Below are 26,165 nucleotides of genomic sequence, written 5' to 3' on the forward strand. Positions count from 1 at the left end.
AAACGCGTAAACTTCAATATTCATTGAAACTCCACACATGAGTTGACAATATTGTTTTGTTTTTTGTTGTCAGCAGGAGAAAAATATAAACTATAATTCTATTTAATTATATACCAAACAAACAAATATGCGAAAACTATCAAATTAATTAGTATAAGAAATATTTATTTATTTAAAGAGGAAATTTCGAACTCCCAACTTTCATTTTAAAGATTGAGAGTTATATTTTAAATTGTCTATTCTAATTCAAAATTGTTTTATAATATGTAGTAACGTAGCAATCTGTAAATAATTGATATAGGTATGGGGTATGGCTCTGAGAAGTAGGGGAATGAAGATTGAGCAATGTGTAACGTCGATGATTTAAATGTTGATGCTACGGGTAGATGATCGGAAAACGCATAATTCAACTAAATTCCTTGCCAATAATTTATAAATTTATGAGTGTGCAGGAAAAGATGAAGCAAAACCAGCCACCCTATCCTTATTTGTTCTGAAAACTCGTCATTTCTTGCGGTGTGAATACTTTGGACAACTTGTGTTTTATGGGCCCAACACAGTATGTGGTATAAAGTGTGAGATTTAATAAAAGGGAGTAAATGCAGGGACGATGTTCTTGGCCTTTGGTCTTGCTATTCTGAATAAAGCATTTGGGGGTTGGTGCTCGGTGCTCTTTCATCTGCAAAAGTAAAAAATTGCACCCCAGCTAGCAGCAGATAGCTTATTACCCAGAAGAAGACAATAGAAACTGTGAGATATTGAATGAACGCTGGAATACACGTTATGAAAGCTAAAGACTCCAGCTTCCTTTGCTCAGCAGTTTCAACTCCTTCCTCCCTTTTTTGTCTTTTAACGTAATCATTCACAGAATCAGACAAACATCCACCGTCCCTACACACTCTCTCTCACCCATGCATGATTTCCAGCACACCTTTCGTAGCTGTTCACGCTTTTTACGTTAAAACGTAAGAGTTTCTAAAGCTTCTCGCTAACCTGATCGCTATCTGATCTCTCTCTGTGGGATCGATCAGGAACGTAACTAAGGAAGATGAAGACGACGTTTAAGAAAATCACCACTCTGGTGATTGTTGCACTTCTGGGTTTATGCCACGCTTTCGCGGTAGCTGTAGAGAAGAGTACCGATGCACATCAGAGATCGACATACATCGTTCACATGGCCAAATCCGAAATGCCGGCGAGTTTCGAGCACCACTCGCACTGGTACGACTCGTCACTCAAATCGGTGTCCGACACAGCCGAGATGATATACACCTACGACAATGTAATACACGGCTTCTCCACAAGACTGACGGCCGAGGAAGCCCTTTTGCTCGGAAGCCAACCTGGAATTCTGTCCGTGTTGCCTGAGTTGACATACGAGCTTCACACGACTCGGACCCCTGAGTTCCTTGGGCTCGAGAAAAGCGAAAGTATGAGCCCTGAAGCCAACTTAGCGAGTGAGGTCGTTATCGGAGTCTTAGACACCGGTGTTTGGCCTGAGAGCAAGAGCTTCGACGACAGCGGGCTCGGCCCCGTACCAAGCAGCTGGAAAGGCGCGTGCGAAACGGGTACCAATTTCACCTCCTCGAACTGCAATCGAAAATTAATCGGCGCGAGGTACTTCTCTAAAGGCTACGAGGCAGCATTAGGTCCTATCGATGAAAGCAAGGAGTCCAAATCTCCCAGAGACGACGACGGCCATGGCACTCATACTTCAACCACGGCAGCCGGGTCGTTAGTGGGAGAAGCAAGCCTATTCGGTTACGCGCCAGGGACAGCGAGAGGGATGGCCACGCATGCGAGAGTCGCTGCATACAAGGTCTGCTGGGTTGGAGGCTGTTTTAGCTCCGATATCTTAGCCGCCATGGACAAGGCCATTGACGACAATGTGAACGTCCTCTCCATGTCGCTCGGTGGGGGAATGCCGGATTATTTCAAAGACAGTGTCGCAATCGGAGCTTTTTCGGCAATGGAGAAGGGAATCCTTGTCTCTTGCTCTGCCGGAAACGCGGGTCCCACTCCATCCAGTCTATCCAACCTGGCGCCGTGGATCACAACCGTAGGAGCTGGAACACTGGATCGCGATTTCCCGGCATATGTCAGCCTCGGTAACGGCAAAAATTATTCCGGCGTTTCGCTCTACCGTGGAAACTCTTTGCCCGAGACTTTAACACCGTTTATATACGCTGGTAACGCGAGCAACTCTACCAGCGGTAACTTGTGCATGATGGGTACGTTGGCACCCGAAAAAGTCGCGGGCAAGATCGTGTTATGTGACCGAGGCGTGAACGCCAGAGTTCAGAAAGGAGCTGTGGTGAAAGAAGCCGGTGGCGCCGGCATGGTCTTGGCCAACACTGCCGCGAACGGCGAAGAATTGGTCGCCGATGCTCATCTTTTGCCGGCGACTTCGGTGGGTGAGAGGTCCGGCAACGCAATAAAAAATTACCTCTTTTCGGATCCTAAACCAACGGTGACGATTCTGTTTGAAGGAACCAAGATTGGGGTTCAGCCTTCTCCGGTGATCGCAGCATTTAGTTCGAGGGGGCCAAATTCGATCACGCCGGAGATACTGAAGCCGGACATCATCGCACCGGGTGTCAACATCTTAGCAGGATGGTCCGGAGGCGTGGGCCCTACTGGTTTGTCCATTGATACCAGACGTGTGGCGTTCAACATTATTTCAGGCACATCAATGTCTTGCCCACACGTGAGTGGACTCGCGGCGCTTGTCAAGGCGGCTCACCTGGACTGGAGCCCCGCGGCTATTCGGTCAGCCCTCATGACCACGGCGTACACGGCCTACAAGAAAGGCGAGAGCTTACTCGACGTTGCCACCGGAAAACCGGCCACACCGTACGATTACGGTGCCGGCCACGTGAATCCGATAGCAGCTCTCAATCCAGGACTCGTCTACGATTTGGCGGCGGAGGATTACCTAAACTTCGTCTGTGCCTTGAATTACACCGAGTCACAGATCAACAGTCTAGCGAGGAGGAAATTCACATGCGACACCAGTAAGAAATATAGTTTGAACGATCTTAATTACCCTTCTTTTAGTGTGGTTTTTAGCAGTGGCCGGTCGAGCGTGGTCAAGCACACGCGAACTCTTACGAATGTGGGCTCGCCGGGGACGTATAAAGTGTCTGCAACTTCGGAAAACCCCTCAGTTAAGATCAGCGTGGAGCCAGACTCGTTGAATTTCAGTGAAACCAACGAGAAGAAAGCCTATGCTGTGACATTCACTGCCACGGGTTCGTCGTCGATTATGGATAGCTTCGGTCGTCTAGAGTGGACGGACGGGAAGCACACGGTGGCAAGTCCTATAGCGATCACCTGGAGTATTAATGGTTAATAATTTGGAGTATGAAAAAGGGATGGGAGAAGGTGGCCTGAATTTATCGCACACTAAAAGTGGGGTGTGATAATTTGATTTCCTTATTTATATGTTTTTATTAAAATGCTTTTAATACCATTGTTTATCAGCTAATTACAATGGAAGCTGGATTAGGTGTTTGGTGTTGTTCTCTGAGAGAGAAAATTTAACATGGGGAAAACCCATGAAATGGAGGATGATTTCTTTCTTGGTGTACAGTATGTTCTTGATGAGGATATTTATGCATGCCTATTGAATTGTTGGAGATCGGCTTTCTATATCCTATATCGCAATGTCTACAGCTAGTATATATTTTGTGATGGTCGTTCTTAATTTTTCCTTGTGATGTTCATCGGAAACTCAAATGCTAAATTTCAGAAAAACGAGCATGCCTATTTTGTGAAGAGACCAAAAGGCCGCGTGCAAGCTTTCTGTAAGAGATTTTTCCTGCGTGGGGGGCTTGAAAGAGGCCATCAAGGCTCAGCCGCGCGCTCAGCCTCTCCCTACAGTATTGGGCCAAAAAATCGATTGATCGGGATAAGAGGTCCGAGGATTCCTTTTGTCATTCTAAGTATTGTCTTTGACCCTGGAAAAGATCTTCCTCTGTTTTTCTTTTTCATTTCCCTTTAGGCCCATTAAGCCATGACTGTGGAGTGGAGAGCAACCTGTTTCCAAATGATCTTATCCACATCGGGACGACCTTTTCTACGTTTGGTTATCTGGAGGCTTAATTGCCGAATCTTGATCGGTTCATGCATGTCCCCCGGGGGGAGCCACGTGGAGTACGTAATTGATAATGAACTGACACGTTATGTCAAACGTGGAGAAGTTAGGAACAGTATAAGAAACCACGCACGAAGAACTAATCAAAGCCAACCATTTATTGAATAGACATAGCTAGCGGAGGTTCACAAATCGAAACAGATCGAGAAGAAAGAAAAGGGATAATGGAGAAGCAGCAGGAGCAGAGGGAGAGAAAACTAGAGAATGAAGAGAAGGGTAAGTTAGAAGGGCTTCCATGGGAGGAAAGCCCCTACGTGAAGTACAATGACCTGGAAGATTACAAGCGTCAAGGCTATGGTACGGAAGGCCATATCCAGCCGAAGCCCGGTCGTGGCGCTGGCTCCACCGATGCCCCCACTCTCTCTGGTGGCACCACTGTCTCCTCCCCGGCGCCTGACGCTGCTGCCACTCCTGCCATGAACCGCCCCTAACTTAAATATATTTGTGAAATGCGGGTATAAGAGTGACGTGGAAGTTGTTTGGAAAAGAAAACGTTTGTTTACTTTTAGAAAATAATGCTTGTAATTGAAGTGTAGTAGTGGCGATCCTTAAAAACAGAGTTTGTCATGGGGCGACTTGTTTCGATGTGACAAAAGCTTTTGGTTACGAAAACAAAACAAAAAAACTTGTAACGTCTAACATTTTCTTGTTTACCCACATAGCCATAATATTTATACTAGTGGAAATTTTCAGTCTCTCTTCAGTGGCTCCATTTTGCATTTAAAAGACGCGCATTTTGTTTAGGAGTTTTCCTGCGCCATGAACAGCCATTTTGTTTACCAAAGGAGCATTCTCTTTCATTTTATGGATTTTTCTTCTAGTTTCAACCTCTAGTTTTTTGTCATTTTAATGTTCACGTCGATGTAGGTCAAAACAGAGGGTGGTTTGTGGGTAATGCACCCATGTATTGGTATTGCCCTATTTGTAAACATCAATCACAAATTTGGTTGTCTTCTGTCCATTCCACAAATGGGCGATCTAGATAGAGCAAATAATAATTATATAAAGAAACTTTATTTTTGTCGCATCATGAAAATAATTTATTAAAAAAAATTAATTTTTTTATTTCATATAATCATTATTATTTTTTTAAATTTTTATTAAATATAATTAGTTTTTTAATTTTTTTTAAATTTTAAAATAAAAATTATATTTTAATAATATTTTATTTAATTTTTATCTCTTGTATAATCAAACGAGACTTACTTTATTATAAAAGAAATTCTTAATCTAATTTATCATATCAAATTATATTATTTTATAAATTTATTTTTATAAAATTTCTCTAAAAACAAATAAAATAACTAAAATTAAACTGTAATGGGTGGGCCGCGGTCGTGTCTCTCCCCTTCCACAGTGGTGGGTCGAATGACTCGAATCCCATCCTCGTGGTCGGCCACCACCTGCCAGAGTAGCATTTTATTCGTAAAAAGAATTGAAGAAAAAATCTATATCTTTTTGGAAAAAAAAAAAAATTATTTAGTTACCTGCTGCTTCTCTTGGTACCAAAATGGGGCGCAGCAAAGTAATTTTTATAGTGTGATTTCAGAATTAAATTTTAGTATTTTTGGTCAGTCAATAGATTAATGGATGATTATTTAAAAATTTGTACCTAAGGACTCTTTAAAATTAGGGGGTGGCAATTCAGTGTTCGTGGGTCGTGTTCGTATCGTGTCAAGTCATAGACATTTAATTATATGAATCAACCCGATCCTAACACATTAAACTAAATGTGTCAAAATTTTAAATCATAATTCGTCCTATTTAAATAACAGGTTTACTCGTTTTGATCAGTTTAATAATTAATTCGAAATAGGTTAACACGACACAACTCATTTCAACCTGATTCATATAAATGAGTTAAACTAATGCGCATAACTCATTTGATTTGATTAACATAATTTTAGTTAAAATTTATATTTATTAGTAGTCATGACTCACAATATCTGAAAAAACAATAAGACTACTTACTAACAAAAAATATCAATATTTTTCAAATCTATAATAAAATCAATATTATAAACCCTATAATAACAAATATGAATACAGGTCCAGAATTACAATCTCAACAATCAAAATATAACCATGTTGATAAACATCAATATTATAACTCAATAATAATAAAATTATAATTTTGAAATAAAATATAAACGGGTTATTGTAGGTTAATTTCTGGTTAAGCGGATTGACGGTGATTGACCCGTTTATTAATTATGTCTTAACAGGTCAATCCGTTTTGACCTGAACCTATTTATATCAAACTCAAACATGTCAATTTCGTATTGTGTTCGCGTTAAGTTTACAAGTAGTGTCACATATTGCCATCTCTATTTAAAATCAAACAAATCCGGAGCAAGATCAGGTGAATTTATTAAAAAAAAAAAAGAATTAATGCTTACATAATTACATCATAGCTTGTAATTTTCTTGGTCGACCAAAATGAGATGGTTCGCTAAGTACTTAAAAGCTTTGCAGAGTTAATAAAATGGCTCTCAAATTAAATTTCCATATGATAATCTATATTCCTAAAACGGGTTTTAGTTTATATATAGAAAATGATAAACGCACGTCAAGCACGTTGTACAACTATGTTTTAAAATGAAGGATAATTTAATAAAATACTTTATAAAAATTACATCATTTTACAATCAATAATTCTATAGACAACCGCCCCGCATCCCCGCTGCGGCATCGTGTCCGATGTGGCAAAATAAAAACGGCAACGTTTCGTTTCACTACAGTGGAAGGGTCTCCTCTGGTCTCCATCCTCTTTCGTCCCACATTTTCTCTTTTTATTTTCTCCATCTTCTTCTTCTCCGTCCCCAAACCTCTCTTCGTCTTCGACACATTCATCATTCTATCTCACAAACACTGCCGAACCCACGATAGGTCTCTTCTCTTCGTCCTATCCACGAAGCCACAGAGCCACACCCACGAATCCACTGGTTTCTCTTCGTCATCACCCCCCTTCGAAGCCCCTTTTTCTTCTTTTCATGTCAATCTCGTTTGTTAATGCAAAAATTTTCCAATTCATCAATGGGTTCTCTGCGTTTCTCCTATCCAAAACCTCCCAAGCTTCCGAAAGATAAGACCTTGAAGTTACAGTTTCATCAACAGGCTCTTCTTCCCCATCTTTCTTTCTGAATTTTTGCAACCCCGGAATTAGTGATGCCAAGCTCGAAGTCCTATCTTCTTCTGAGAAAAAAAAACCCAGATCCATAAACCCTCTTCCTTCTACCACTACTTATGACCTTTTTCTTGGATGATATTTCGAATCTGCGGGTATGATTTCCTCTGGTTCCGTGACTTCTTTTTTTGAAAGGATGGTTTGGAGCTTTGAAGTGAGGAGGACCGAATCTGGAGACAGAGAGCCATCGTCGAAGCTTGCTTTGGAGCTCAATTGATCACTCATGGACCTTTTATGGAGAGTGGGGATGCGCAAAAGCTCTAGCTTTTTTTTTTCCCCTGAATTTGATTTTCTGGGATTTCCTGATGAAAACTGGATGAATCCTGTTGATTTGGTTGTTTCTAAAAAATCTCGACCCCGAACCAGCACAAATCAAAGAGCTTCATGACCTCCTCTGCGTCCATAGATGGCTGACGACGATGAAGCAAAAGATGAAGATTTTTGTGGTTGGTTTTGCCGTGTGCGGAATTTAGGCTCCATATATATACCCAGGCTTCAGAAAACTTCAACTGGTTCAAAGACGTTTTGCTTGTGCATAAATAAACTTATAACAATACCAGATCCATTAAAAATTTTAAAACGAAATCTAAATAATGTCTGAAGAACGACGGTGATGAAAGACGCAATGCTCAGATCTCCCTTCCCTATCTGGTTTCGCTCTACAACATCCAACCAAAGCACAGCTCTTTTCATTCGATTTCCCTCCTTTTCTTTTTTTTATTTATTTAATGGATGACATGGCATACTGGTGTCGCGGCGGGGACGCATGCCGGTTGTCCCTAGAATTACTGTTTTACAATATAATACTCGCCAGGTATGTCAAGACGAGACAAAAGTGCTTGATGATTGCATGGATTGAGCAGTTCCGACTAGTGATTCCTGTTACCATTGCATGCGTCGAAACGACGTTCTTCCAATCCATTTGGTAGGAAGATATATGATACATCGATCGTGGGGTAGCACTGATCGATAATCAATTCCTAATTAGCATTAAATGTAATATTCTCAAATTATTATTTTTTGGGACCGGATGAGCTTGCAGGTACCACGGAGCTTGGAAGAGATAAAAGAGATTGAGGTTAGTCATCTATATATATTTCCTTTTTTTGCAAATTGCATAAAGAGATTTAAGAGATTAGGTTAAAGTCAGATCAGCTTTATCCCATTTAGAAGATATATAAATATATATACGTATATATATTTAAACGGGCAATTCTCTATTTTTCTCTTTTTAAAAAGAAAAATTGAAGCTATTGAGTTCTATTTCATCTAATCATTACAACTTTTTTAAACTTCTAAATAAAATACAAAAAATCATTCAAAATGTTCAAATCTCAAAATAAAAATCATATTAAAAAAATCATATTCTAACAATATTTTAACTTTATAATATTTTTATTAAATTTTTTCTCTTTTATTTTTCAAAATCCAATAAAACATTTTAACTCAAGCAATATCACTACTATTCACAAACTATTTCACTACCATTTATAAATTTTTTTTATATCATCTCAATCTCCAAACATACCTCAAATCTCAATCTTAAAACATCCGTTTTCATGAAAACTAAGTATAAAATTATGTATTTTTAAATTAAATAGCCATATTTAATTACTCGTTAAGTCAATTTCTTAACCCACCATACATGTTTCCTCTTATGTATAAAGTAATGTTACGCATGTAATATTTGTTGAGGTATATATGGAGACTAGTTTTGGAGTTAAAAAAGTGTTTGCTGAAAGTTGGCTTGAGCCAAAGTTCGCTCGACATCGCTTAACATACCGCTCGAGCAAAGATCAAATTTGAGAGTTCGCTCGAGTTCCGCTCGACACTCCGCTCTAGTGAGACACAAACCCTAATGTTCGCTCGACACTTCGTTCAAGCTAAGTACACAGTGTTTGTCAAGTTAGGGTTTTCAACGCCACTCATTATAAATATATCAAATTAGACTTGTGTTGGACCGCCTCAAACATATTTGAAGAGAAAACAATTGTCTAGTGAGCGTATATTGTGTGAGAGAGTAAAAAATCCTAGAGAGTGTGAGTTGAGATTGAGTGATTGTAATGTCTTCTAGTTAATAAGATTTATGCAGCTCTGTAGAGTAGACAATTTGCTGAATCACGTATATTGTGTATTGTATTTTTAATTGTGTTGCTTTTACTTTATTTTTTATTGTTAGTGTGTGTATTTTGCATAACATTTCACAACAATATTAACTAAGAGGATGATATAAATATATATATATATATATATATTATTGAAAAAAATGACTTTTGTATGCCTAATATTGCCCTCTCCTCAATGTACCTAATAAATTTCTCAAACCTTCCTATTGATGAAAGCTCTCAATTTCAATTGTTTGCCATTCTTGCTATGGATAATATTTGGTATTTGAGAAATCAAATTGTTCATGATTCACTCAGCCTATGTCCAAGAAGTTGTGTAAGATCTCAATTTATACAAAAAAAACATCATAATGCTTGGGAAAATAAACAAATGTTTAACTTTGAGAATTGGAAGCCTACGCCAAAAGACCATTTCTTATTAACATTTGATGTGGCTATAAGAGACACATGTAGTATAGCAACGACAATCTACAGATCAAAAGAGGGTTCATTGAAAATTGTTGTAACCAGTTCTATAAGATGTCAAAATCCAAAATAACGTGAAGCTCATGCAACTTTGTATATAGGTATAATTATAAAAGAAGCAAAATAACATCTTATCAAAAAGCTTACAATTGAAGGGAATTCTCGAATAGCAATCCAAGCAATTGAGGAACCATAAAAAGTTTCAGACTTGGACAATAGAGCCTTTAGCTAGAGACACCATTCCTACTGCAATAGTCATTTGATAGTTGGTTAATATTAGGAAAATATATCGAGATCACAATCAATATGGGATTTCATTACTTAATGGGTATGACTACTCATCTGAATTTCAGACCAGATACTCGAGTATACCCGGCCAGGGTTAGTCTGATTATGATCCGGGTCGAAATCCAGATGAACATGGATTTTTGGAACCTAGAAATTCAAGTTCTAGGTTATATCCGAGTTTTTTTTTTTTTATTTTAACAAAAGCTTATTTATTATTAATTTTTTATGAATAAGTACATAGTTTTGAAAAGCATATTTTTTTAATCTAAAAGCCTATATTTTATAAAATTAAAAATATATCAAAATGGAAAACTGAATTCACCTTATATAAGCATTCCCTTATTTCAATTCACCAATGCATGCTAGATTTTCATAAAGATATATATCATCCTTTTACAGGCTTGTATATATATATATATATATAGTAGGCTTCTTAATTTGTAACTCGTTTCGTTTCAGGGGTAAAATAAATTTAATTTGGCCGCATGCATCATGTGAAATCTACGCGCGTCTTGCTTATAAATCAAAGCCAAATCATTGTTTGGAAAAGACTAATTAGAGAGGGGACCCCTTGAACTATTGAATCACATTCAGTCAATCACAAGTCGTCCATGACAAAACATTTAATCTTCATGTGCACTCGTTTGTACACCGCAAACATCACCAAAGCAAACCAAGCCATCCATCTCTGCTGTAAAATCTAACCTACCCAACCTACCTACCTAGCTAGATAGCTAATCATGCATGAAAAATAATTTCAAAAAGAAAAATGATCATAACTGCATGCAATCGTCTCAACTTGTAAACAAAGATCAGGTCACGATTGATGATACGGTTCATTGAACTTGTAATATCTAAAATTATTTGTGCGAGAATATTGAAGCTGAAAGGACAAAGAGAATCATACAAATTCTAACCGGATACGTGTTTTTCTTTTAGAGAAATGATACTTGCAGTCGTAAATATACAAGTACTGTATAATTTTTTTTAAAAAAATAAATAAATATAAGACCCACATAAAAATAAATTAATATTTTATAAGTGAACTCTACTCTTTTTTAAAATGACTGCACGACGTTACGACTGTATATACATTACTGTTTCTTTTAACCCTCCCCTTTATATATTTTTCTGTTTCTTTTAACCCTCCCCTTTATATACTTTTCTTACCATTAACGTACGTAAAGCTGGCTACGCACGACTGTTATATTGGCTCATCCATCATTTTCTACTTTCCTCTCTGATCCATTGGTTTCCTTCGGTAACTATTCAAATTTCAACCAAAACTTTTATTGAAAATGATAATATGGTCTTGAGTTTGCTACTTTAATTTGATCGCTTATATAGTTTATTTTATTTTTTAATTTTTTTATATAATAATTAAAAAAATGATTATTAATATATTAATATTTTAAACAAAAGTAAAAAAAAAAAAAGAGTATAATTTATATTAGGAACACACCAAGTCGACAAACTCAAGTGGGATGGTAGCACTATCCAAACTTTTTATACAGAGTAGTGATCGCTGCCTGCCCCACTTGAGCAAGGCGTATTTTTGGTATTAATGGAATCTTTTTTTTTTTTTTTTTTAAGTCCCAGAAAAAATATATATATATATATATCTACTCTATTAGAATAAGAAGCTATCTAATTGGAGCTATCTAATTGTGAATAGTAATTTTTATTATATTTTCATTAATTTTTATTATTTTTCTATTAAGTCCGTTAAGTCATGTTTTACTAAAAGATTCTTAAAATTCTTGATCATTTGACGTGTAATCCTCTTGTAGAATTTAGTGAAAGATTCTATTTTACCAAAAGGTCTTTAAGACCCTTGACTATTTAACGTGTAGCTATCTTGTGGAATTTAATGAAAGATCATATTTTATCAAAAAACCTTTAATAGCCCCGCGGTGTACATAAATTGACGTCTTTTTTTCATGTCATTTTTATTCTGATAGTGTACTTATTTTCCTTTCATTTTATTTCAATTTTTTTAAATAAAAAATTAATAATATTTTATTATTATATAGAGAGTAAATAGATAATTCAATATAAATGCATATCAATGCTCATACTTTACTGAAATTTATATTTTTTTAAATCTTTATTTGTTGTCTTTTTTTAATCTTGTATTTTTTTTTTTCTAGACAAATAAGCTACTAATAAATAATAAATAATTTATAACTGTTTTTTTTTTTGGGTCAGAAAATACGACCAATGATCAGGTCCTTTCCGCTTCCATGCAAGGAAAAGACACAATGTACAGCCGGCTGCAGTGTGCTTGGCAAGAAAAAAGAAAACTGACGATTTTTGGTTGCTGGGTTAGTGTTGGGACTTGGAAATTTGTATTGGAAATGATTCATTTGTAGGGCATACTTTTATCAAAGTGGAGTTCTTGGATGGCAGTATGTCATGAAATTTGTGAGTATAGAGGCGGATTGGATTGCAATTAGAAAGGTAGGTTGGGGTGAAAGAGAGTTTTGAGAGAATTTTGGGATATTAATTCTTTATGTTTTTTAAAAAAAAAAAAAAAAAAAAAAAAGACTGATATAGCACTTACATGTAACACACGTTTAGCCTTTAGGTGCGTCTAGATAGTGACTTGAGATGAGATAGAATGAATTGAGATAAAAATTAAGAATTAAATAAAATATTGTTATGATATTATTTTTTAATATTATTATTATTTTAAGATTTGAAAAAATTAAATTATTTATTATATTTTATATAAATTTTAAAAAATTATAATAATGAGATAAGATAAAATAATTCTTATATCCGAACGAAGATTTTTTAAAAACGTCTAGTTTTAGGTATTGTTTGGGATAAAGGATCCATCTCATATTTAAAAGTAAATATAAATATTATTTAATTTAAAATATTTAAAACTTTTATTTAATTACAATTTTTTTAAAATTTTTGAATAAAATATAAAAAATAATTTGATTTTTTTATTTTAAAATAAAAAGTATATAATAATATTTTAATTTTATAATATTTTATTATTATTTTTTAAATCTCTGAAAATGATTTAAGTACTATTTACGAATTATTTGATGGTGATCTTATCTCATTTCATAATTCATCTTATCCCATTCTCCGATGCTCTTTTTATTTCACCTTTAAATACCTTCCTCTCTCGATAGATCTTATTCTCTCTTTTCTGTTATCTCCACAAGATCAGAGTCGAAACAGTTCTTAAAAAGAAAACGTGATCTCCTGACTTCTACCACTGAAGATGGAAATATACTGCGGCACACAAACATGGCCTGAACACTCTGACTCAGAGCAAGATCAGTTAGCAGAAGAAGATGAAGATTTGTCTTTCTGTGATCTCCCGGTCATTAGCTATTTTACCAAAGAAGACGATGGCCAATCAAGAAAAGAAGATGCTTCGGCCGCTGAAACCCAGGAATTAGAGTTCGATTTCGGCGCAAAGGGAGGCTCAACTTTGAAAGAATCAGTAATGTGTGCGGCCGACGAGGTTTTCTTTCAAGGCCGAATCCTTCCACTACGCGTCTCGGTCAGCTCAGACACTGGGTTAACCCTTTTCCCGCATGAAAGCAGCCAGAAGATCAGTACCCAGTGCATATCAAGGTCCGAGTCCCCGGACCATGGTTCAATGGGTACTGGGTCAGGGTTCAATAGCAACAATAGCAGCAGAAGCAGCAGTACTAGAAGTTCTCACAACTCATCAGGCAGCTGCACTACCGGCTCGACCTATACCATCGAGCGAACTTCCAAGCAAACGAGAGTCCAAAACCATCTTCTTTCATGCCCAAGTCCCAAACCCCAGGCCAGACTTTCCAATACTCGACAAGGAAGTCTCGATAGTCGGAGCCGGAACTCATCCTCACGGGACTATTTACGGCTGGGTTTGGTTCCTACTCCTGAGATTGAAATGCTAGACCTTAAAGTTCGTAGAAGCAGCAGTGTCAACAAAAGTGTTAGCAGTAGTAGAAATAGTAGGGTCACTTCCGAAAAGAGCTGTTATGATTCCGACATGGTAGAGCAGAGGAGGCCTGCAGGATTCTTGGAGAAAAGAATCGGACGACTGTTGAGTAGTTGTAAGTGTACAGAGGCAGTTTCGTCAAACGTTGTCATCATGAAGAGTAATGCAAATGTCGCAACGCAAACCAAGAAAGAAAATCTGGTGGGGTTGAAGCTGAGGAGGAAGCAATTGCAAGAACAAAAGCAGCAGGGAAAGCAAGCCATGTCGAGTCATCGAACATTTGAATGGATAAAGGAGCTTTCGCATGCAGGGCTTCTGGCTCCTTGACTTTGAGGATCAGACTCGTTAACAATATGCATCACATCGCATGCCTGTGTACTCCCTTAAGTTTCATTGTCTTTTCGTTTTGGCTTATCCTTTAGTTAATTAGATTATGATATTGCAGTGGGGCTCTTTTATCAAGAACTCTTTCTAGAGCCAGCTTCTATATATTCACTTTTATCTCCATGGTTATAATATATATATATATATATATGGTATTGTTGATCAATTTTCAGAATTATTATATACAAAAAAACGAAATAACGTCACGTAAATATAAGATGATAAGATTATAATATTTCTTTTTAGCATAAATAAGATGATAATATTACTCTTTGATGAGACTAGCTACAACAAATAAAATGATTGAGATTTAAAACGTGATGGGTGGAAATGACTCGGTACCTCAGCAGAGGTGACGGTGTTGGTGGTGGTGCTTGTCATGATTAAAGTGTGAAAATTGATGCTTTTATGGTTGAGTGGTGTGTGTGAAATATGGAAATGCCATCTCATGATCTATCACAAGGCCACAAGGGCACACGAGAGTAACAGCGAAGAAAAGAGAATAGTGGAAAAAGGTAATGAATGAAAGGGGTTCTGAAAAAAAGGTAAAAGGTCGTTGAAACCAGTTGAGTTTCGATACGGGCTCATCTTTATAATTTTTTTAAATTTTAATATAAAATATAATAAACAATTTAATTTTTTTAAATTTTAAAATAATAATAATATTAAAAAATAATATTCTAACAATATTTTATCATTTCAACTCAACTCACTTCAACATCCAAACACAATCTATTTCAATTTATTTTATTTAATTATTATAATTTTTTTAAATTTTAATATAAAATATAATAAATTTTTTAAATTTTAAAATAATAATAATAATAATAAATAATTTTTTATTTAATTTTTAATTTTTAATTGTTATTTCAATTCAATTCAATTTAAAATCCAAACCGCAGCCTAACTGAAAAAGGAAAAGCAGCTTAAAAAGATAAAAATAAATTGCTGGAAGGGTTTGAAACGAATATCTATTGGACAATTATTCTTTCCATTTTCCAAGTCTTCTTTAATGATTTATCTATTGCATGGTGCATTGGAATATGTGCCTTATTCGAAGGAAAGGGTGAGAGATATGTCCTTTCCACTGTAGAATTGCTTGCAATAAAGGCTCATATTTTCAACGAGAGAGAGAGGGAGAGAGAACGACGCCGTATTTTGGTTGCTGAGCCGGATCTAATTAAGCCCATGGACCCCTTTATTCTGGCCCGTATGTTCAAAGTCACCAATTGTTTAGACTTGAAAGTCATTTCTCTTTGTTCTTTTTTCTAAATTATTGTACAAATAATTTTAGATATTACAAGCTCAACGACCCATTTCTATCTTCACCTCATTCTTTACAAGTTGAGAGTTCAAAGAATACGGCTAATGTTTGTACGCTGTATATAGTTGAGACTGAAAACCATTCTTCTATATAAAATGAGAAAAAAAAAAAAACTTAGGTTGCGATTCAACGTTAAACTGAGTTGAGATAATAAAATATTGTTAGAATATTATTTTTTAATATTATTATTATTTTAAAATTTAAAAAAATTAAATTATTTATTATATTTATATTAAAAATTAAAAATTAAAAAAATTATAATAATAAATTGAGATGAATTATATTATAATGATAAGTTTAGTAACCAAACGTACATTCAACGTTAGATATAGCACTTAAATCTCCCATGTTTTTTGGTCCAGAGGTCTCTAAATTTCCAAATCCTGATAGTCAAGAATGTCAAAGTTGCTAAAGGATGCCCAATCAAATTCTAATCCGGTTCAAGCGGGCCGGGGATCGATGCCTATTTTTCCAACCTTCAATTTCTAAGTGCGTGTTGATTTGGGCTTTATTTGACTGAAAACTCTAGAATTCACATGCATTTACTCGTTTGCCGACAATAATACAAGGGGCAAATTTAAGATTGATATTATATGTCTCCAAAGAAAAAGATCGAGGTAGACTCCATCTCTTTCGACCAGACGAATTTTAGACAAATAGATGGGGACGTAAAATCCAACATTGCGGCATAGATCCTTCTCAATTACACAAAGTATTGCGTTTGGGTGGTATTTCAGATATTTTGTAAATATTAGTAAAAAAAAATAAAAAAATAAAAAAATATTAAATAATAATAAATAATAGATAAAAAATAATAATAAGTTGTGAAATATTCTCCACTATCCAAAATACTAAAGAGAAAGCATAGGAATCTAGACGGTTTGTACATACATGTCAATCAATGGATAAGTTACGTTCTTAGCTTGTGATACACGGGCAAGCAAATACCAAAGAAAGTTTTTTTAAGCATCTAGAAAATCAGGACTGGGTCGGGGTGCTAGCTTTCAAAACAAAGACACGATCCAGGGTAGTATTTAGAATATCTGAAAATATTTGTGTATAGTAATGAAATAGATTGAGTTGAGATATTTTATTAAATTTTTTTTAAAAAAAAAAAAAAAAATTTAAAGTTTAAAATCTTATTTAAATATAATTTTTTTAATATAATTTTTATTTTGAAATTTGAAAAAGTAATATTGTTTTTTATATTTTTATTTAGAAGTTTGAAAAAATTGAATATTTGAAATTAAAAATATTTTATATTTGAATGATATTTAAAAAAAATATATATGAAAATATTTAAAAATAATTATGTTGTCAAACCGTCCTGAGAATCCCTTTTGGTAATGATAATTGGGTGAATCCCATAACCTCTAAGAGCATTAGCATTGGATTCATCATTTTTATCTTCAAAATTTGATGAAAAGTACATATTTTTCATAAATCTAAAACCTCTCTATCTATAACCTCACATTGGATTAACCATTAGATTCATCAAAATAATAATATAATATTATTTCGTTAATAATAATATTTTTAATTTATTTTTTTTATATTTGACAATTACATTAACTTTATGTTAATTAATAATTTAATTTAATATTTAAATTATTATTTCCTAACTTAAATATATTGTGACTCAAAATTAGGAAACAATAATTTAAATAAATAAAATAATGGTTATAGAGTGTGAATATTGAGTCTTCAAATTTGAAGATGAAGATGAATGTACTTTAGCTAAAAGCTTGACATTTGAGAATATGGTGAATCCAATGCCAGGATTTTAAAATCAAAATCATTAAATTTTGAAGATTGGACTCATTTGATGAGTCCAATACTAGTGCTCTAAGGACTTTACTTGCTCTTGAATCAGTCGTTCATTCATTCATTATCCAAAAGCAACGGAGATGAAAATTGTTTACTTCCCATTTTGTAGATATAATAATCGGAGTAGGGGTGCAAGCGAAGACATGCATTAACCCATCAACATCAATATAAGTTTTAAGTTGACATTTTTAAACCCTTTAAGAATATGCCACAAACACATTGTTGATAGAATATGAAACCACTCACTTTGGTTAGGTTAATTAGTGAGTGTCATTATCTAATGTCGGTATGTATGAATTATAATACGATGGATTCATTATGTCAAAAACAAATATTTTTTTTTCGGTTTTCAAATTATTTTTATTTTTGTTATATTACATGAATAAGTGTTATTTTAAATAATAAAATCTTTATTTTTTTAAAAAATTAAACAAAAATAAAAAAGAAAACGACAAAGAAAATAAATAAATAAAAAATGAAAGAAGGAGGTTCTCAAAGAATTTTTGCAAATTTCGCTTTAGGCTGAATATCATTTAGAATAATAATAGATATAATTATAAGGAGCTTTGCTACACAACCTCCACCACACTCCACACTCCACACTCCACATTTTTTTAAATTTTTTAAATTTTTAATATTTTTTTAAAATTTTTTTTTGAGTTTATTCTTTTTAAATTATTTCAAATTTTTTATTCATTATTCATATAATAAATATTTAATAAAAAAAAATAATAAAAATTAAAAATAATGTGGAGTGTAGAGGTTGTGTGAATAGTAAGATGTTGAGTAGATTTTTTTAATTATAAGTTGTGCCTGATATTTTTTTTTTAAAAGACTAAAATTTATTATTAAATTTTGTTTAAAAAAAAAATGTGCCACGTTTACTCTATTATTTAAGTTTTTTCCGAGCGACGGAGAATAATTGAAATTGGGAAAGTCAAGGTAAAGGAATAGTACTTATCTGTCCCATCCGACAAGGCTGGGATAAGTTTTTAGTTTCTGTACACTGTATATCCAACACGTCAAGGCCACCTAATAAAACTGCTCTTACACGCACACGGAGACAGTGTCCCCAGTCTCCATTATTACAAACAATAAACACCCTTAAACCAAACCAAGGTCGTTTACGAATAAATGCATTATAATTTTTTTAAAATTTTTATATAAAATATAATAAATAATTTAATTTTTTAAATAATAATAATTTTAAAAAATAATATTTTAATAATATTTTATTTAATTCATCTAAAATTTTCTCATTATTTAAATTAACAAATCAATTTAAATTTAAAATTCACCTCAATTTATCTTATTTCATTATTATAATTTTTTTAATTTTTTATATAAAATATAATAAATAATTTAAAATTTTTAAATAATAATAATATTAAAAATAATATTTTATTTAATTTATTTAAAATTATTTCAATTCATCCCTAAAAATAATGGGCCTTAATTAAGCATGGTCTTTGGTCTTCAATGAATTTCCCTCTCTCTCTCTCTCTCTCTCTCTCTCTCTAACGCGCCATTCCCACGTTTCCTTTCTTTAACCTCTCTCTTTGTTCAAAGCTCGTTAGCCACCAAACCCCACGTCTTTTCCAACACATTTGACAAGGATCGGAGACAGTACCAAACTCATTTTCTCACGCAGAGACCGATTCTAGAGAGATGTTGGAGCTGTGCAGGGGACCATTGGGGAGGTGCTTTGGTGGAGGAAGGGATAGGGATGGGCTTCTGTGGCACACGGACTTGAAGCCCCACGCATTAGGGGACTACTCCTTCGCCGTGGTGCAAGCCAACTCGTTTCTCGAAGACCAGGGACAAGTTTTCACCTCTCCTTCCGCTACCTACGTCGGTGTCTACGACGGCCATGGCGGCCCCGAAGCTTCTCGCTTCATCACCCACCACCTTTTCCCTTTCCTTCACAGTATGTTCATCTTAATTTCTCTGTTTTCATTATGATGTTTCGATTTCTGTTGTGAAGTAACTGCCCGTTGGCTTGCTGTGGAAATATTAGAAAAAAAATGGAAATCCAAATTTTGATTCTTCAGTTTGCGATTATCTGTGACTAAAGAACCACTACCATTATAATTTATAATTTTGCTCAGATGAGGTGACTGACTTTAGCTGGCTTCCATTCTCTCAGGATTCAATCCATCAGAAAAAGAATATTTTTACTAGAATTTTAATTTCTTTCTTGGGCTCAGTTCTTATTTCTCAGCAACCAAACAGAGGTTAATTGATCACACAATCATTTTTGAGTCACAATTTTCCAATATAAATGAGCTTCTTATTTAGTTTAAAAAATTAGTTGTTTATCTTTTTATTTTCTTCCCCCCCTCAGAATTTGCAACAGAAGAGGGTGGATTGTCAGAGGACGTTATCAAGAAGGCATTTGATGCCACAGAACAGGAATTCTTACACCTGGTGAAGCGATCTTGGCCGGCTCAACCGCAGATTGCTTCAGTGGGTTCATGTTGTCTCGTTGGGGCAATTTCGAATGATGTTTTATATGTGGCTAATCTTGGGGACTCGAGGGCTGTTCTGGGTCGCAGAGGCTCAGGAATGGTTAACAGTCCGGTGGTGGCAGAGCGGTTATCTACTGATCATAATGTAGGAGTGGAGGAGGTGAGGAAAGAAGTCAAGGCGCTTCACCCTGATGATTCACACATTGTGGTGTATTCCCGAGGAGTTTGGCGAATCAAGGGCATTATTCAGGTAAGAATGACTTTGTTTCTTTCTTTGTCGTATCTCTATGGTGAGTTGTGATTGATGTAAGCTTTGATGGTTGTGTTTAAATTTTGAGTGAATTCAATATGTAAGCAAAGGGGTATCTTATGGCTGTTTCCCGGAGGTTGATATGATCTACATGTGGCTCTAGTATTGTTTACTAATATGCATAGATAAATTTGAAAGTTCACTTGAATTAAGATGAGTGATATCTTATATCGTTCAAATTGTGCTATTATACTGCAGTGGTGATATGATATGATTTATATTGAATTTTGTTTCAAAATTTACAATACAACTACTTGGACCGTTATGTTGCTACATTTGATATGATGGTTGTTTAATGTTTAGTAGAGTCCTTGATGCACTTTGCGTTCTGTTGGAGTGCTCAACTGGAGATTTGCATTTTTGGCAGTTTAAATGACAAGTTCCTTGGCTTTGAATTATTGGCTTACTTTGAACCATTTACTATAAATTGGTTCGGTTTTCTCTAATTCCCATTAAAGAGTAATATGAAGCTGGGTGATACTAGCAGTCGCAAGTGGGAGAATAATGCAGATTTAAAGGATTTCAGTCTTTGTTGATTCTAGATGGTATTATGGTTATGGTTTTAGTGGGATAAAATTACCGTTGGACTCTTACATGAGTATATAAACAGATTATGCACTTGGTAATTGTGACGCGACGAGTTATTCAAAGAGGAGATGCCCTTCAACCTATAGTTTCCTCCTGGTGTAACACCTTGCACCCGTTGTCACATTTAATCATTACTCATTAATATCTTTTTAGACCACTAAAGAAGAATGCTGAATTTGTTGTTTGAGATCAATGGCAACATTGGCAAACCTGTAGGGTATCTATCCTCTAAAATTCTGATCTTGCTCGAATTAGGTATATCATGTGAAGTATAATTCTGTCCAATCTTGCTTGGATGAAATCTACAGGTCCCCCCATCTTGTTTTATCGTTGCTAGTGAAACTTTATGTTGTGGGTGCAATATTCTCTCCTTTTTCATTGATATCCTTATATTTTCACATGTTGGCTTTTTGTCCTTTCCACCAGACAGCTAAGATCAAGCATGATAAGTTAAAGCCACAACTCATGGGATGTACATGATGACCCAAAAAACATTGTGATCTGAATTGGTCATTATCATGTGAAATGTTTGTCTCTATGTAATCCTTGTGAAGATACTCTTGACTTGCATAAACAATTGAGAGCTAAAGCATTACTTTTCTGGGCATGATGCAACCATACTCCATTGGATTAACAATGACACCACTCTGTTAAACTTTAATTACCTGCCGCCGTACTTGATATTTATAGATTAAAAAAATTGCTCATATCTGTTGGGAAGTGGATTTGTTCTTCTTGATAGCTAATGCCTTATCTCTTGGCAATGAATTTGTGTTGTGGTCCAAGAGGCTTGGTTTGCTGGAAAGTCGTTAAATTCATGCTTTCTCTTTGTAGGTCTCAAGATCAATTGGAGATGTATATCTGAAGAAACCTGAGTTCAACAGAGGTCCTCTTTTTCATCACTTTGGTCCACTCATTCCTTTAAAAAGACCTGTAATGACAGCGGAACCCTCAATAGTGATTCGGAAATTAAACCCAGATGACATGTTTTTGATATTTGCAACGGATGGTCTCTGGGAACATTTAAGTGATGAAGCAGCTGTTGAAATTGTCTTAAAAAATCCGAGAGTTGTAAGAGCCCACCAAATTGTTGTTGTTGCTCTCTTTATTTCTTTGCAACTGTAGATGCATGCTTATGCTTTTACTGTTTTTTCTAAAGGCCTTTTACTGTTTCAGCACTGAATTTTTGGATTGTATGTCTAACTTGTTATGCAATATGGAAAGAAATGAAAAGGTTTGAAAACTTTGCTGCAGGGAATAGCAAAGCGATTGGTGAGAGCTGCCATTCAGGAAGCTGCAAGGAAAAGAGAGATGAGATATGAAGACATAAAAAGAATTGAAAGGGGGGTAAGGCGTCATTTTCACGATGATATTACTGTCATAATCATGTATCTGGATCATTCACGAGGTTCTTCTGTAAACGGTGGATACAAGGATCACTGCCTCGTCGACTGCACTAGTGCCCCTGTAGATATCTTCTCCCTAAATACAGATGCGGATGAGGCAGAGGTCTCACTTCATGCTGTCTCCTAAACGGAACCATAAATAACAATATCTGGTAATCTGTACTCAAAAGTTACAAGTTACTATAGGAAAAGGTACGTCTGGCTGGAAGACAGGACAGGGTTTGAGAATCAATATCACAGGAGGGGGGTTTGTACATAATATAGCGAATGAGGGTTTTACATATTGAAGCTGCTGCTGACTTCCCAGCTTGGGTTTAGGCGGCCTCGTTTTGCATACCTTTAGTTCTGGGAACAGTTTTTGTGAATTAGTTTGTTCTTAATTTCTTTTTCCCTTCAATATTATGCTTATTGGAAATATTAGTTTAGGCTTTTGGATTGAGTATCTTTGTTATGCTTGTATATGTATATACAGGAAATGTACAAGAGGAAGATTTAGTTTAGGGCTGCAAATGAACAAAGCAGCTTATGAACTCATATATACTTGGTTCGAATTCAGCTCATTTAATAAATGGGATGTGCATAAACTAATATTGGCTCGAATATTAAATGAGCAAAAACTCGTATCAAATCGGCTCGATTCGGTTTAGGTTCATGACCAAAGCTTGCATAAGCTCGACTTGACTCATTTGAGTTCATTTTGAAGCCCGTAATATGTGTTGTATATGTATGTATTATATTTATTACATATTAGTTATATTTTATGTACTTGATTATATATTATTAATATAAGTTTACCTTATTTAATATATTTATTATGTTCCCAAAGTGTTTTTAAGATAATCATGTATTATTTAATATACATTAATGTTATATATCACTTTTCTAATTGTTAAATAGATTATAGTCTATTGATATAATAATAAATGAATGAGTGAATACACATTTACTTGAAACAATTATCAAATTAACTATAATTGATTAACTATAATTTGTATACATAATGCACATCATAACATAAGTTGATAGTATCTCTTTTTAATTAGGGAATAATATCATTAACCCTATACATAATATAGTTTTCATTATGCTAAATAAATAATAATACATATTGTAAGTTATAACTATTACTTATTATTTATAGTTGCATATAATGTTTTTATAGTGTAGTATATGAATATGAAGTACTTGTACGTTATAATTATATACTTATATCAAATGCTTGTAATACACTAATAAATATCATAAAGATCACGAGAACCAACACTACGAGCAAAATAATATTCTATAAAAACAATAGATATCATAACAATAATATAAAATATATACTTCATTTGCATTAGACAAGTTGGAACATACTTCTTTTTCGACTATATTTTTAAAATTATTAATTTTTTGGACTAACAATAGATCTTTTAATTGTTCTTCAATTCTTTTGTATTTTAATTCTTGTTTTAAGAAATCTATCTGCTTTTCTTTTCTTTTAATCTTTTTTTTGTTAGAAAACTAGTTTCTTTGATTAATGAAACTTATTTTAGGAAATTTATTTCTTTTGAAACAGGAAGAAATAATAATTTAAATTAAATTTCTTGCCCAAGTATTTTTGTAGAAATTTTTTCTTACGTTACAAAGAAAGAGTAAACTAAAGCAATAAATGGATTTCCTAGTATTACTTTAATATTAATGTTTTTTACTAAAATAAATGTTGTTTTAAAGCAAATTCCATTATTACATATATGTGCATTAGATAATTTATAATTTATATTTAATTTTGTTCCATTGGTTTGGGATAATATTTCTTTTATTTTTTCAAAATATTTGGAAGATATTAATCCGTCTTGGATACAATTTAAATATACACATGTGTCTAATAGAGCAATTATTATAAAAGAAAATTATTCATTAATAGAAATTGTCACCTCATAGTTATAGCTACGAAGTTATAACAATTAGTTATGCTAAATAAGTGATAGTACTTATTGTAAGTTATAACTATTACTTATTATTTATAGTTATATACTTATATCAAATGCTTGTAATACACTAATAAATATCATATTTAACAATTTAAGCTATAATATATTCATAACTTATATAATAATAATATGTTACATGTTACACAACTAGAACTTTTAATTTATTATGTTATCTATGAATTAAAAAGTTTAGTTTAATACATTTATATTGTGTATTATTATTAATTTGTTTTATAAAAAGTTATATCATAAGATTTTCTTAGTCAAAACTATTTGGTTGAATAGTTAAATAGTTAAAATCTTTTGTAAAATTTAAATTTTTTATATTAATCAAAAGATAAGAACTAGAATTTAAAAAAAAAAATGAGTTCGAGCTTGAGCTACTCGAGTTTGAGTCGTTTGTTTAATTTTAGTCAATCGAGCCGAATTCAAACAACATTAATAGTTAACGAGTTGAGTTCGAACAAATAAACATGATAATCGAGCTCGAGTATTCTTATTTGAATTCAACTCAACTTAGTTCATTTGCAGCCCTAAGATTATAGTTAGAAATAATAATTAAAAAGAGAGAGAAAAATGTGAAAATACACCCCATTAAAAGAATATTGCAAAAGAAAGTTTTAACTCTCTATTGTGAAAGTCTTGGCGATCTCTATTATGCTTTCATGATTCTCTAAATTATCATTCTTTTTACTCCAAATGCACCCACCATAAGTAAAGCATATTTGCAAGATAAATCAAGCAAATTAGCAAATAGGTCTACTAATTAATTTTCGAGACATAACTTGAATTAACGACACATGAACTCATCCAAATAAGTCATAGCATGATCAGGAACTGGCCATCTCACAATGAAGTAAAATGTGGTCTAGATTTACAAACTTGTTCTTCTTTATACATACAACACCAATCTACTTTGATTTATCTTGAGATACAAAAGACGTAGTAGTATATTTGCAATAATTTATACATCTTTTGGATTTTTAGGCGAATTTATCTCGAGCTAGCTATTTTTTAAAATTCTGAAGCATTGTTTTTAAATTTAATAATATGTGAAGAATTACATCAATATCAATCATTCGAAAAATGGTAATATCGATATTATCTAAAATGAATGATTATTGAGATTCAAAGATATTGATTAGATTATTATATATAGAGGATACTAGAATTAATATATATGCTGATGTGTCATTTGTGAGTACTCAACTGATTTTCAAAAAAAAAAAAAAAAAAGTCTGTCCAACACTTTTCTTGTTCGTTAATTCATTTTGCGAACCAGCTAGACGTTGATCATGGTCCAATCTATAAAGGACCATGACTTTATAACAATTATAGATTAGTCAGTTTGGGAATTATTTATTGACTTTTTATAATGAATAAGATACCGATCATATGATACGGACTAAGTAATTACATTGAATATTGAGTTTATATATATATATATATATATATATATATATATATATATATATATGAAGATGGCCCCCAGCTTGGACTTTGGGACTATTATTTATTGATTTTTTTGTTCTTGGCTTTGATAGGAGTTTTTTAACTGAGATGAGATGTGTGCCCCTCCAGAGACACATCTTCGCGCGCAGTACGTTACATGAATTGGGTCCTTCTGAATCAACAAAGGCATGCAGCCAAGGGCCCAAGGGGAGGAAAAAGAGCACACATTACTGACCCCAATTTTTTTTTTCCTTTT

The 26,165-nt window shown here is 33.8% G+C and overlaps 4 protein-coding genes across 4 annotated transcripts; all 4 read left to right on the forward strand.

Annotated features, from left to right (window-relative positions):
* The first annotated feature begins 464 nt into the window (after positions 1-464).
* On the forward strand, positions 465-3,653 carry LOC108981048 (subtilisin-like protease SBT1.7). Its single transcript, XM_018952119.2, has one exon. The coding sequence runs from the start codon at positions 1,049-1,051 to the stop codon at positions 3,350-3,352; it is 2,304 nt and encodes a 767-aa protein (XP_018807664.2). The 5' UTR covers positions 465-1,048; the 3' UTR covers positions 3,353-3,653.
* Positions 3,654-4,044: 391 nt separating this feature from the next.
* On the forward strand, positions 4,045-4,856 carry LOC109013892. Its single transcript, XM_018996137.2, has one exon. The coding sequence runs from the start codon at positions 4,321-4,323 to the stop codon at positions 4,585-4,587; it is 267 nt and encodes an 88-aa protein (XP_018851682.1). The 5' UTR covers positions 4,045-4,320; the 3' UTR covers positions 4,588-4,856.
* An 8,493-nt stretch (positions 4,857-13,349) lies between these two features.
* Positions 13,350-14,727, forward strand: LOC109013873. The gene has a single exon (XM_018996107.2). The coding sequence runs from the start codon at positions 13,464-13,466 to the stop codon at positions 14,502-14,504; it is 1,041 nt and encodes a 346-aa protein (XP_018851652.2). The 5' UTR covers positions 13,350-13,463; the 3' UTR covers positions 14,505-14,727.
* A 4,466-nt stretch (positions 14,728-19,193) lies between these two features.
* LOC109013874 (probable protein phosphatase 2C 63) lies at positions 19,194-23,081 on the forward strand. Its single transcript, XM_018996108.2, has 4 exons — positions 19,194-19,639; positions 20,057-20,430; positions 21,913-22,149; positions 22,333-23,081. The coding sequence occupies exons 1-4, from the start codon at positions 19,381-19,383 to the stop codon at positions 22,609-22,611; spliced, it is 1,149 nt and encodes a 382-aa protein (XP_018851653.2). The 5' UTR covers positions 19,194-19,380; the 3' UTR covers positions 22,612-23,081.
* The last annotated feature ends 3,084 nt before the right edge of the window (positions 23,082-26,165 follow it).

This window comes from Juglans regia, chromosome 7 (genome assembly GCF_001411555.2).
Source record: "Juglans regia cultivar Chandler chromosome 7, Walnut 2.0, whole genome shotgun sequence".
In the NCBI taxonomy this organism is placed as follows: Eukaryota; Viridiplantae; Streptophyta; class Magnoliopsida; order Fagales; family Juglandaceae; genus Juglans; species Juglans regia.

Excerpts from the sequence above, each read along its gene's own strand:
- LOC108981048 (XM_018952119.2), top strand. The coding sequence starts at position 1,049 with ATGAAGACGACGTTTAAGAAAATCACCACTCTGGTGATTGTTGCACTT.
- LOC109013892 (XM_018996137.2), top strand. The coding sequence starts at position 4,321 with ATGGAGAAGCAGCAGGAGCAGAGGGAGAGAAAACTAGAGAATGAAGAG.
- LOC109013873 (XM_018996107.2), top strand. The coding sequence starts at position 13,464 with ATGGAAATATACTGCGGCACACAAACATGGCCTGAACACTCTGACTCA.
- LOC109013874 (XM_018996108.2), top strand. The coding sequence starts at position 19,381 with ATGTTGGAGCTGTGCAGGGGACCATTGGGGAGGTGCTTTGGTGGAGGA. Across the intron at positions 19,640-20,056 it reads CCTTTTCCCTTTCCTTCACA|AATTTGCAACAGAAGAGGGT; the intron begins GTATGTTCATCT and ends TCCCCCCCTCAG. Across the intron at positions 22,150-22,332 it reads TCTTAAAAAATCCGAGAGTT|GGAATAGCAAAGCGATTGGT; the intron begins GTAAGAGCCCAC and ends ACTTTGCTGCAG.